General features: G+C 38.8%; 1 protein-coding gene across 1 annotated transcript in view; it reads right to left on the bottom strand.

The window, feature by feature from the left end:
* Positions 1–13,413, bottom strand: part of LOC150083920 (uncharacterized) — a 259,821-nt gene that overhangs the window by 34,523 nt on the left and 211,885 nt on the right. The window contains 1 exon segment of the mRNA XM_090375830.1: positions 5,396–5,580. Coding sequence (XP_090231956.1) covers positions 5,396–5,580 — 185 coding nt within the window.

Here is a 13,413-nt window from a genome sequence, read left to right as displayed (position 1 = left end):
AAATTCGATTAGTATTTACCATGGAGTGTGTTGAAGTGCCTTTCTAAATCTCCTTTTTTGGGTATGGCCACAGAAGCATTGCAAATCAAACACAACATTTTTCTTTTATCATTACAAAAAAAGTATTCTAGTTCCCATTCTTGAGGAAAATGACACGTTTCACTCTTTTTTGTAGTATTTATTTTAAATCAAAGGGTATTAAATTAACGTACAAGTACTGTCCAGTTATTAATATTAAGCTAAATAAGAATTCGATGCATACACTATGACTATGCCTTCCACAACGTAACTGCGTGAATTTTCACTAGACAAGCGTAGTCGCGTAGTTCAACGGATTTGTAATAAGCATATGCAGTGGGGTGCATAATAATAATATTCAGATTTTGACTAATCTATTTTTTTATATAATTTAAAAGTCATCGTGATCGAACGAAATTAAAGCCGCAATCAACTTGTTGGCCACCCCTGCTCTATACAAGAAAACTGTTAAACTGCATTTGGAATGTTGCATTCGGGTTTGGAGACTGCACCTGAGACAGAGGCAGAGAGGGTTCAGAGAAGGGTGACTAAATTAGCAATGGGTGAAAATCAACGCACATGTGAAAAATGGTTCAGAACACAAGGACTGCAAAGTCTGACTAATCTAAAGGAATATCTCATTGAGCTGTATAAAACACTGAAGGAGTGAGTGATTGATTTCTGATGAAACATGGCATTCTGATGAAACATAGCATTCTATGGATCAACCATACACCCTACTGTGTAGTACCCTCAGACTTCTTTCATTTTCAATCTCTTTCTTCTTCATTTCACCTTGTGAAATGAGGAAGAAAGAGATTCAAAAATGAAAAGAAAATGAAAGTGATTCAAAATGTTGAGGAATAAAGAAAAATACATTGAGTGATCACTGAATTATGACAACCTACCTAATACTTCATAGGTCCTCCTTTTGCCCTCAGTACGGTAACTATCTGAAGTGGCATTGATTCAATAAGATGTCGGAAGCGTTCGGGAGGTATGGTCAACCAAGCTCTGTGTAATGGGGCCAGCAATGCAGGTATGGAGGTGATTGGTGTATCCAGACACCTGATATGCCTTTCCATAGTGTCCCACAAGTGCTCTATGGAATTGATATTGGGGGAGTTTGGAGGCCAATCCATATGCTGGAAATCAGAACTGTGTTCCTCAAACCATTCCTGCACAACAGGTGCCTGATGGCTTGGCACATTGTCATCTTGGAAGACACCATCGGCATTCGGCAAAAAGTGTAACATAGCGGAGACCACTGATATGTTGTTCTATATGAACTTAGGGGTCTAAGTTCTTCCCAGTGAAACATGCCCCACACCATACAACTGCCTCCACCGGCCTGCACTTTTGATACCATGGTGTTATGGTGTTATTTGGTTTTTAGGAGCATTAGCAACTAAGGCCATATTGCTCCGGGATATGCGGTGGTCATTCCCTGACCTTTCCGCATCCTCCGTATTTGGTGGTGACGGGCTCAAACCCCGGTCTAATCAAGAAGCGTGTGCTACGCACTGCTGCTCCTTCCCACCTGGCTACGGAGGCACCTTGATAACATGCATGATGAATCAAGAGCCTCATGTTGTTGATGACAAATCCGCACATGACCAACCATGGTGTGGAGTAAATAACGTGACTCATCTGACCACCTCACCTTTTTCCAGTCTTCTAAAATCCAACTTGCATGCTCTTTGCACCAGGCAAGTCTTTTATGCTGATGAACCTTGGTTAGGAGAGGATGCCGTAGGGTAGTCTGCTGGTATAGCCCATACGTACGACGCATGATCATGCCAGTTATTGTTCCGGGTTGGCCCATGTTGTATTAGGTAGTCAACTCTTCAACAGTGCTATGCCTGTACATGTCGTCGGAGCTGGCGCTCACCTCTAACATCAACCTTTCACTGACCTTTGCAGTTTTGCCGTTGGGTTATTGTTTGACCATTTTGATGCCAGTCCTGGTACACTTTAACTATGGCGGCTCTTGAACATCTCACTAGTTCAGCTGTTTAGGCAATCGAGGCACCAGCTCGTCGAACACCCACAATCTGTCCTTTATCAAAGTCCAATAAATCCTTCCTTTTACCCATCATGCATAGAATTTTACTACCTACTGAACCACTGACACCTTATCTATGTTACTTAGGTCGACTAACTCTGCACTCTCATACCTCAAGTGGTCAATGGTTCACATTCAGTTTTCATACGGGTGGTCATAATTCAGTGATCACTCTATGTATAACAAGCAAACTAAACATCTCTTTGGACACCTTTGCTGATTCTTTTCAGAAACTTTTAGAAAGGTATAATAAGTGTATTCAATCAGGTAGTGACTACTTGAATAAAAATAAAACCATTTTTGAGCTCCTTCACTTTACTACACCAGTCCAGCAACTTTATTGCCACCTTGTATATTTGCAAGAAATAAACAAATATGTATAGTATTGCTATATACAGGGTGTTTCAGTTAAACGTTTCAGAACTTCTAAGAGGGGTAGGGTACATCCTGACAACTAGAAATCATATAGCAATGTGGGGTCGGAAATGCTTTCCTGAAGCGGTGTTGTACACAGAAGCACCATAAAGAAAAGAGACCGTAAGTGAGAAATCGTTTTAATAATACATGAAAAGAAGCAAAAGGTACACGGATTAAAGTAAGTGTTCGAAGTTTCTTCCACGGGCTACAATGCACGCCTCACATCTCCGACGCATGGACATCCGAACATTCTGGAATACTCCAGGCGAATTTCGAATTTCTTGAACAAGAACGCCAAGTTAGTAGGATGGATGATTACACGAACGCAGAGTTAGCCGATATGCATTTGGCGTATGGGGCTGCAAATTGTAGTGGGCCAGCCGCACAGCGCTTGTACGCGGAACGATATCCGATGAGGCGTATTCCCAGTCATAATTTCTTTGCAAGACTGCACCAGAGGTTAGCTGAGAGAGGTTCATTTGAAAGAGCTGACAGGGACAGGGTAAGAACAGCACGGACTCCAGCCGTCGAACAGAATGTGCTGCAGCATGTACAGGGGAATCCAAGAACGAGTACACGAAGTCTAGCAAACGCAGTCGGGGTTTCCCATTGCAGCGTCTGGAGGATTCTCCGAGAACAAGACATGCATCCGTTTCACGTGCAGCGTGTCCAGACACAGCAACCGGAGGATTATGCACCTCGTATTGCTTTCGCACAGTGGTACCTTGGAAAATGTGCTACAAATCCCCTTTTTCCTGCTGAAGTGTTGTTTTCCGATGAGGCATCCTTCACAAGGGAAGGAATTTTCAACACGCATAACGACCATATCTGGGCGGTCGAGAACCCGCATGCAATACAACGTCGTGCAGCACAGATTCGATTTTCGGTCAATGTATGGGCCGGTATTATGGGAGATCACCTCATCGGACCTTACCTGTTACCGTGTCGTCTAACCAGACCTATCTACTTGATCTTTCTGCAGCAAGTATTGCCACAACTTTTGAGAGATGAACAGATTTCTGCATCGACGCAACAGACAATGTGGTTCCAACACGATGGAGCCCCTGCCCATTATAGCGGAGATGTTCGTAACTACCTGGATGTCACATTTGGTCAACAGTGGATCGGACGTGGTGGTCCCGTGCGTTGGCCTGCTCGGTCACCCGACCTATCATGTCTTGATTTTTATTTCTGGGGTCATATGAAATCGCTAGTTTATGACACCCCTGTTGACAATGCTGAGGAGCTGGTTGCAAGAATCGCAGTAGCTGCCGAAGAAATTCGAAATTCGCCTGGAGTGTTCCAGAATGTTCGGATGTCCATGCGTCGGAGATGTGAGGCGTGCATTGTAGCCCGTGGAAGAAACTTCGAACACTTACTTTAATCCCTGTACCTTTTGCTTCTTTTCATGTATTATTAAAACGATTTCTCACTTACGTCTTTATGGTGCTTCTGTGTACAACACCGCTTCAGGAAAGCATTTCCGACCCCACATTGCTATATGATTTCGAGTTGTCAGGATGTACCCTACCCCTCTTAGAAGTTCTGAAACGTTTAACTGAAACACCCTGTATATATACTTGCTTTTCCCTTGTTACGGAACAAATATCAATAGAAAAATCTAAATAAATATCTTATTCAGTTATATATTTAACCTTTAAAAAAAATATTATAAAATTTACATTCCTGTTATCTAACTTAATTTCAAATAACTTTAAGAAAACAAAATACTATTTTGCAAAGCAGATTTATAAAAGGCATACTTTTCATACAAAACAGATTCTGTCAATGTGCAGTATCAGAGAAGTCTCAGAAACTAGTTTGTGTGTTCATTTCTGGCGTAATGTCAACTCAGAAGCAAAGAAGAGGAATGAATTATCCTCCTCCTCCTTAAGAAATTCTGCTTTTCCTTCTAAACCAGAAACTGTGGAATTTAAGAGATATCTCAGATACAGAATTTTGCTTTTGGTCTTGAGATGTATACATGACTTGCTACAATGAAGCATAAAGATGCTAAAACTGACGAGCACAATTTTAAATCTGTTGGCGGCAGTATAAAATTTTGTATCATCAGCAGTAGAATGGGTAGAGTAGGTTTATAGGTATAGTAATTTCTGAATGTCTTTCAATTGATATCTTTTTACTCCAGTCAACAATTATACTGATACTATAATGCTAAAATATCATATGCATAATGGTAATGGTTATTAAATTAAATAATAATTAATAATTTTGTAATGTAACTTACAATTACTTTTGAGTTGTCCAAAGTAAATTTAGGCATTTACAATTTTTGCGGAAATCAATAAAGATTTCTGCTTGATATTATTTTCAAAATACACCCTAGTGAAATTGCAAACTTATTAGTTATATGTATTCAGTTTCATAATTATTGTTTTTGCAGAGTTTTCTGACACACTTCCAAAACTGAAAATTTACAGAGCTGGTATTTGTATTTCCCACTGAATATTTTAGCTGCCCAATAATTATGTAAACACTGTAATACCAAAATATTCTATTCAAAATGAGAATAGTTGCTGATTTTACTTAATTCACATTTAAAAATTAGATTTTTATATTCATATAAAACTACAGTTAATTGGTTGATTTTGCACACTCAGTGGACTGATTTTTGTTCTCAATATATAAAAACTGTTTATATTGCAGCTATAAATAGAGATTTTAATTTGAAATTTTTTTTTACAAAGAAAAATGCTATTGTTCTTAACAGTTTTATAATGTTGGTGATTGTGCTGGGGTCTTGCAGGCTGTCAAAATCAAAAGCTTAGGGTTGGACATTTGTCAATATACCTTAGTCCTCCACACATATACAATTAAAATTTTATTTGTATTCAAATAATCAAATTTTAATCCTATTTAGTCTATATAACATACCCCAGACATCAGATTTGGTTGAAAATTTATTATAAGCAAGGCCTTCAGGTGCCGTCCACTTGATAGGAAATTTAGCTCCAGCATGGGCTGTATAGGTGTCATCCCTCATTAATCGTGCCAAACCAAAATCTGCAACTTTGACCAAATGGCTCTCTCCAACTAAACAGTTCCTAGCTGCAAGATCCCTGTGTAAAAAATAAATAAAATTAACACACTGCATTTGAATTAAAGGCATTGGAATCATTTCCTTATTCTTAGGTTATTTGTTGTGTGGATATTTTTAGGTTGAAATTTTTGAATTTATTGCTAAAATTGAACTAAGTATTATCATTTATATTTTAAAATTTCAAAAATTAAAATCCTGCCCAAATCAACCGCTTTTTTTCCTCAAGAGGCAAGTTGTTTCCTGCCTTTGGTTTAGTCTAACCATGTCATCAATGTACATCTGAAACAAACATAAACCAATTTTATGTAAAGAAATAAGAAAACAAACACTACAGTTTTGTGCGATGTTTGCTCATCGGTACATGTACATGTCACAGTTTTCGTTTCATCTCCATGACCATAAATGCAGCTGATTAGGTAAAATTTTAATTTAGGAATTGGACCATGTATTACAATCAAATTCAAAAATTTCAGCCCAAATATGACAACAAAGGGCCCAGGCAAAAATCAACCTAAAAAAAAGCAAGACAGACTCCAGTGCCCATTACCTGAAATACCATGTGTGTGTGTGTTATAATAGCTAAAACAGCTACATACACTGGTGTTCAAAGAAAGTGCATCACCCCTTAAAATTTTAACTGTTGTCCGAACAACGTAAGTATATGGCAATATTTCTTACAGATTGCATCTGATAAGATTGACACGCATAGGTGATGACATAATATTGCATCAGCTGTTACTTTCAGCTATATAAGCACACTCTGCAAGAGTTGCAGTCATTTCTTGCTTGTGTCAGGATGGCGAGTTACGTGTAGTTGATGCCACGAAGAAAGAGTGCTATTATTGCTTTAAGCGAGGAAGGATGTTCTTCCCTTCATATTGCTTATAGAGTGTCTCGTAATCAGTTGACAGTGAATAAATTTCTTTCCAAACTCACGAATACTGGTTCTGCTTCTTGAAATAGAACCATAATAAAACAAAAAACAAAATTAATAGTTTAATAACTGGTATTACTAATTTACAATAAATTACTATTTACAATAAGCATATAAAAAGAAAAAGAATACCATAAAATACAATAAAATATACAGAATTAAAAGCGCTAAAATCTCAAGCTTTCGAAGGCTCTGCCTTCTTTCTCAACAGTATGCTTTCTTTTCTTTTTTTTTTTGCAGTGCAATCTTAAATACCTGCAGGTTCACGGCACATGTCACATGCATAACGAAACCGGAAGTGGCTCAGGAGCGCGTCAGGTGAAATCATTCATCCCCTCCAAGAATCACTGTCTCAAAGAGGGGATGAATCCGCACACCCCTATCTCTATTAATGTTGCTTCCAATGGAACTAATCTGCAAGCTCTCGAGCCACTTGCGGTCCCAAAACCTATACGCCCGGTCGATGATAGTATCTTCATCCGGGGAGATTTGATGTTGCTTCTCCCAGTAATGCTACGCCACGGCTGATTTTGCATAATCTGTATTCCTTATTACCTTTGTATGCTCCCCCAGATGATCCTTTAAACGTCGTTTTGTTTCCTCCACAATCCGGACACTTAATGCTATAAATGACCCCCACTTATACTTTCTTTTGGAATGGGATCTTTCACTTGTGACAACACTGTGTGCAACTTACGTCCTGGAAGCTGCATACAGCATGTCTGATGATCCCGTAATACATGGGCTATTCGTTCGGTTAGACCCAGATAATAGGGAATGTATGCGGTGGCTATCGGCATAAATGCCTCACCTCTCCTCTGTTCTCCAGATAATGCATATGCATTATCTGGTTTCCTGGTGAAATTGTTGGCACCGATAGTGGGGCTCTCTGAGTTTAGTGTTAAGGACAGCAAGGATTTTGTACATTTTATAAGAGAACACTCTATAGAAGAAAATGAAACCATGATATCTTTTGATGTGACATCTCTGTTTACATGTATTCCAATTAACCATGGGATACGTTGGGCACACATGGCCTTACAGAAATATGTCACCTTAAGTAGTAGAACCCAACTAGATGTGGAGGATATTTGTAAAGGTATAGAATTATGTTTATCAAGCACCACTATGGTGTTTTGTAACACTATGTATAAGCAGGTTCACGGGGCAGCAATCAGCTCACCCATTAGTGTGATTATTCAAATTTGGCGATGGAGGAGCTCGAGGCTAGAATATTTAGTGATATGGTTCTCCCTATGCGTCCGTGGAAAAGATATGTAGATGATACATTCTCAATTATTCGAAAACGGAGTGAGGATGAGGTTTTGAATTTTCTTAATGGCTTCTCCCCATTTATACACTTTACCTCAGAGGTGAAAGAAGGAGGAGTTTTAACGTTCTTGGATGTGTTTGTCTAAAGAGAAGGCCCGTGTTTAAAGACTATAATTCAGCTCAGGCAAACCATCACAAGAACAGTGTGATTAGAGCACTAATAGACATGGCTAAATCACATTGTAGCACCTCAGAGGATAAAAAGAAAGAGTTTGGGCACATTCTGGTGGATCTCCTGAGGTGTGGCTACCCCCAGAGAATCATAAATAAGTATATCAAAGGAGAACAGAGGAGAGGTGAGGCATTTACGCCGATAGCCACCGCATGCATTCCCTATTAACCGGGTCTAACCAAACGAACAGGCCGTGTATTATGGGATCATCAGACATGCTGTGTGCAGCTGCCACGATGTAAGTTGCACACAGTGTTGTCACAAGTGAAAGATCCCATTCCAAAAGAATGGTGTAGGTGGGGTCGTTTATAGCATTACGTGCCTGGATTGTGGGGAATGTTATGTGGAGGAAACAAAACAACGTTTAAAGGATCGTCTGGGGGAGCACACAAAGGTGATAAGGAATGGAGATTATGTGAAATCAGCCATGGCGGAGCATTAATGGGAGAGGCAACATCAAATCTTCCCGGATAAAGCTACTATCATCGACCAGGCGCATAGGTTTTGGGACCACAAGTGGCTCAAGAGCTTGCGGATTAGTTCCATTGGGAGCAACATTAATTGAGATAGAGGTATGCGGATTCATCCCCTCTTTGAGACAGTGATTCTTGGGGGGGATGAACGACTTCACCTGATGCGCTCCCGAGCCACTTCCGGTTCCATTACGCACGAGAACAATGCACGTGTCATTGAATCACGTGACATGTGCCGTGAACCTGCAGGTATTTAAGATTGCACTGCAAAAAAATAAAAATAAAAATAATAAAGTGTATTGTTGAGAAAGAAGGCAGAGCCTTCGAAAGCTTCAGATTTTAGCTCTTTTAATTCTGTATATTTTATTGTATTCTTTTTCTTTTTATATGCTTATTGTAAATAGTAATTTATTGTAAATTAGTAATAACAGTTATTAAACTATTAATTATGTTTTTTGTTTTATTATTTCAACGCAAGGTTGATGTAAACTACCAAAAATTTATATTACTGGTTCTGCTGATAGAATAGGAAAAAAAGAACTGGACGCAAACGTTTTGAAGTGCTTATGCCTTAAAAACCATAAAGCTTCTTCATCTGAGCTGAAAAGAGAATGGGAAGCCTCTTCAAAAATGGACTTGTAGCTCATCGTCCCAAGAAGAAGCCTCTCCTCACACAAAATATGAAAAAGACCCGATTAATTTGGTGTAAGGAGCATGTAAAATGGACCCCCCACCCAGTAGTGGAAGTCAGTCATTTTCTCAGATAAGAAGAAATCCAACCTGCATGGCTCTGATGGGAGACAAACAATTCGTTGTAGACGGGGTGAAGAATACCATCCAGACTGTATGGTGTCTACAGTGAAATTCCCTACCAGCCAAATGATATGGGGATGCATTTCATATCACGGAGTAGGTCACCTGCAGTTTACAAAAGGTTCCGTAAATGCCAATGGATACCTGGCTATACTGGAAGGCAAACTGCTGCCCTCCAGTATAGCCAACCATTAGAGACTATTTCAACCTGCCAAATAGCTGCATCATTCAGGACGGCTCTGCTCCTTGTGATCAGGAGAAAAGTGCAAGTAGGCACTTCTGTAGTTACCTTAGATTAATTTTTGCATTAGATGTTCGATAGTAATGTGTTTACATTTGTTACAGGTAAAAAATGGTTAGAAGAATGGTCCATTACAACTGTTAGCTGGCCAGGAAACAGCCCAGACCTGAATCCTATAGAGAACTGTTGGCATCATGTGGAATCTGCAGTTGCCAGAAAGAAACCAAAGACCCTTCGTGAACTTCAGGAAGCCATAATTCGTGTTTGGAACCACTAACTATCAGTTGATTATCTTCATAAATTGAGCTTGTCAATGCCTCGACAGTGTGCTGCTGTCATCAGGGCCAGAGGTGGTTCAACTAAATATTAGTTTGCACCTGGTAAACTTTTCATTTTGTTTGCCATTTAAAATGATAAACCGAAGCCTGCAGGCTTCTGATAACATTTTAGCCATAATTGTCGTGTTTACCAAAACTGTTGTATAAAGGTTGCAAATGCTCATTTTGGAATGTTTTGAGAGCACCTGTCAAATATTACTTACCTTTGCCTTAAATATTAATGAATATCTTTTGTTTATATTTCTATTTGTAATACTAGTCATTAATATAACATACCATCGCGAAAAAGGGTTAGAAAGTGAAATTCCTAGGTTATGCACTTTATTTGAACACCAGTGTATAATTATCGTGCTTTCAATTTTCCACTGAATCTAATGTATCAAGGATTGGATAATTTGACCCCACATTCATTAATCATGCTGTTGTGCATTGCATTCCAAATCCCAACAGTTGGATTTGGATCTGCAGTTCAATAATTCATACAAACAAACAAACAAACAATATGAGAATCTTTATTATATAAGTTCCTTGAGAGAAAAAAAATTTTACTAGATATGTATTTTGCTACTGTTCTTATTTTTCTAGCTTGTCTATAATGGAATATTGACATATCTCTTGGTCAATGATAAAGGATTTTTGCGAAGGTAAAAAAAACCAACACGAAAACCACAGGAAACTTGTAGCAGTCAAACGCATTTCATGGTACCACAGCTTTTTCTTGCATTCTGGGTAAACAGATGGTGCATGTTATCGGTAATGCCAGTAGAAGTCGACAGCAGTGTATTCATTAGTTTTTTCTCATTATTAAAAGCAAATTATTGGAGTTCATGAGTGTAATGCCTTCGCGGCTGAAATTTACTTACGGGTACATCCTCCAGACTGCCTCTGTCTTAGAGTGTTTATCCCTCCTTCCCGCTGTTTTAATCCGATAGGAAAATAACTTCTATTGCAACTACCAATAACATACACTGTCCATAGAAGTCGTTTTCGTATCGGGTTAAAACAGCGGGTGGGGGGGATAAACACCCTAAGACTGAGGCGGTCTGGAAGGTGTACCCATAATAAATTTCAGCCCACTCATGAACTCCGATAATCTGCTTTTAATAATAAGAAAAAACTAATCAATACATCGTTATCGACCTGTACTGCCACTACCGATAACACGCACCATCTGTTTACCGAGAATGCAGGGAGAAGCTGCAGTACCAGGAAATGCTTTTGACCAATAAAAGTTGCCAGTGGTTCTCATGCTAACTTTCTTTACCTTAGCCAGATTTTATATATATATATATATATATATATATATATATATACATATATATATATATATATATATATACATATATACTGTCCCAAATAGTGGAATGATAAAAACCCCAATTATTGCTTGAGCAGCAATTATTAAAAGAAAAAAATGGGAAACAACAAAGAGAATCTCCATCATTCACATCCTGCATGTATTACAAGGTGTGGTTATTAAATAAGGAGACTGTGCATGCAACCACTACACACCAAGCACCACCTGAGAAAATACAGATACAGCAATTGACCTTGAACCTTTCCCTAGTTGCCTGCCAAGTCACATTCCAATATGCTCATTCACTTTGCAGTGAGATAGTTTTCCTCACCTTATGTTTTTGCATTTCACCAGAAACTGACAGACAAAAGAAATGAACAATGAATCGATGCCAATTTTTTAACAAAACTAAAGAAAACATCACCTGAAAATTATGAGCTGTTATTAATTTTATGAGGATGATACTACATGAAGAGCTCACATGTTTGAATGGCAATAAAACATTTTTCGAAGGAAGAGAGAATGTGGAAGACGATGAACAACTAGGCCGCTATCCATGAAAACTGATGAAAATGTGGACTGGGTAAGGACGCTGATTAGAAGTGATCATTGTTTAATCATTACAATGGTTGTAACAGAACTCAATATGGACAAAGAAACAGTTAGACAAATTTTCACTGAAAAGTTAAGCATGAGAAAAGGGTGCTCCAAGACAGTGCCAAAAATTTTGAATGAAGATCAAAGAATAAGAAGACTCCAAATTTTGTAAAATGTTGGGGGGGGGGGGATAATTAAAATTAAAGTCCAGGGCTTCCTGAGTACTGTAATTACTTGTGATGAAAATTGGCTGCTCCAGTTTGACACAGAAACTAAAAGAGTAAATGCAATGGAAGACAAAACATTCCCACAGACCAAAAAAAATCAAAACTGCATCTTGTTTTCTCTGATATTAAAGGAATTATTAAGGCTAAATATGTCCCACCAAATTACTGTCAATCAAACATACTACATTGAAGTTCTGACAAGGCTGTATGAAAATATTCCACAATTCAGGAAAAGACCTGAATTGTGGAAAGATGGTTGGATGCACCATCAAGAGAATGCACTCTCTGTTTGCCAGTTTCTGGACAAAAACAAATAAACCCCTGTGTGTGATCATACACCCTGCTTGCCAGACCACATGTGATTTTTTTTTTCTCTTCCCTAAGCTGAAAAATGTACTTAAGGGAACCCATTTTCAGTCCATTGAAGACATTGAGAAAAAAAATGGCTTACAGAAGATGACTTCCAGAAACGTTTCTGTGCTTGAAAGGAATGTATGGAATAGTGTGTGCCAGCCCAAGGCAATGATTTTGAACAGGATAACTTATAAGGTACAAAATATTTCATTGAACAGTCTCATTATTTAATAGCCACACAGTGTATGTTGATTTTTTGGGAAAAAGAAAAATCAAAATTGTACATCCTCCAACAATCCAGGTTTGGCTCTTTCCGAGATTGAAGGAAGATCATGGGGTGGACAATTTCAATCAAATGAGATATACATCAAGACCATGAAGGGTATTGTCAAATCATGGCTTGTAACAAGTGTTTTGAGGGCCGTCATAATTGATTTTTTTTTTTCTTTTCTTTGGTGCATCAACTACTTTGGTCACAGTACACCGGTTCACATGGTACTCAAAAAAAAAAAAAAAAAAAAAAAAGGATTGACGGGGGGGGGGGGGGGAGAAGAGAGAGAGAGAGAGAGACCCTCTGACATGGCTTCAATCTCTTCACTGGTCTTCAGCCTACTGAGTTTCCCTGACCAAGCCATGGGTTTTGCATTTGTTTAGGCCAAATTGCATCTTAATGTCAGTGCTGAACTCTTCAGTGATCTGAAGTAGCTATTGGAGTTAATTCTTGGTAGCCATTTAATGTCATCCTTGTACATCAAGTGAGAGAGAGGGTGTATAGGTTCTTCCTCTCTTCTCTAAGGATATATCCATACTTGCTGTTGTTAAGCACAGTGGATAGTGGGTTGAGTGCTAGACAGAACCCATAGTGGACTCAGGGCATCTCTCTGGAAGATTCCTCTTTTGATGAGGATTGGTCTAGTCATGATGTTCTTGACTTTGATGGAGGTCCTCCACTTCACCATACTTGCTTCTAGGAAGAGTGTCAGTGTCAGGTTGACTGTGTAGATCCTCAGCCAACTATGGGAAACGTAGTCAAAGTTCTTGTGGTAGTGAATGCAGACCATGTACAGGCTGCAG

Source organism: Mastigoproctus giganteus, chromosome 6 (genome assembly GCF_048544385.1).
Source record: "Mastigoproctus giganteus isolate SK-2022 chromosome 6, ASM4854438v1, whole genome shotgun sequence".
Classification (NCBI taxonomy): domain Eukaryota; kingdom Metazoa; phylum Arthropoda; class Arachnida; order Uropygi; family Thelyphonidae; genus Mastigoproctus; species Mastigoproctus giganteus.
The sequence above is the reverse complement of the archived record's forward strand: the minus strand, read 5'-3'. Positions and strand labels throughout refer to the sequence as shown.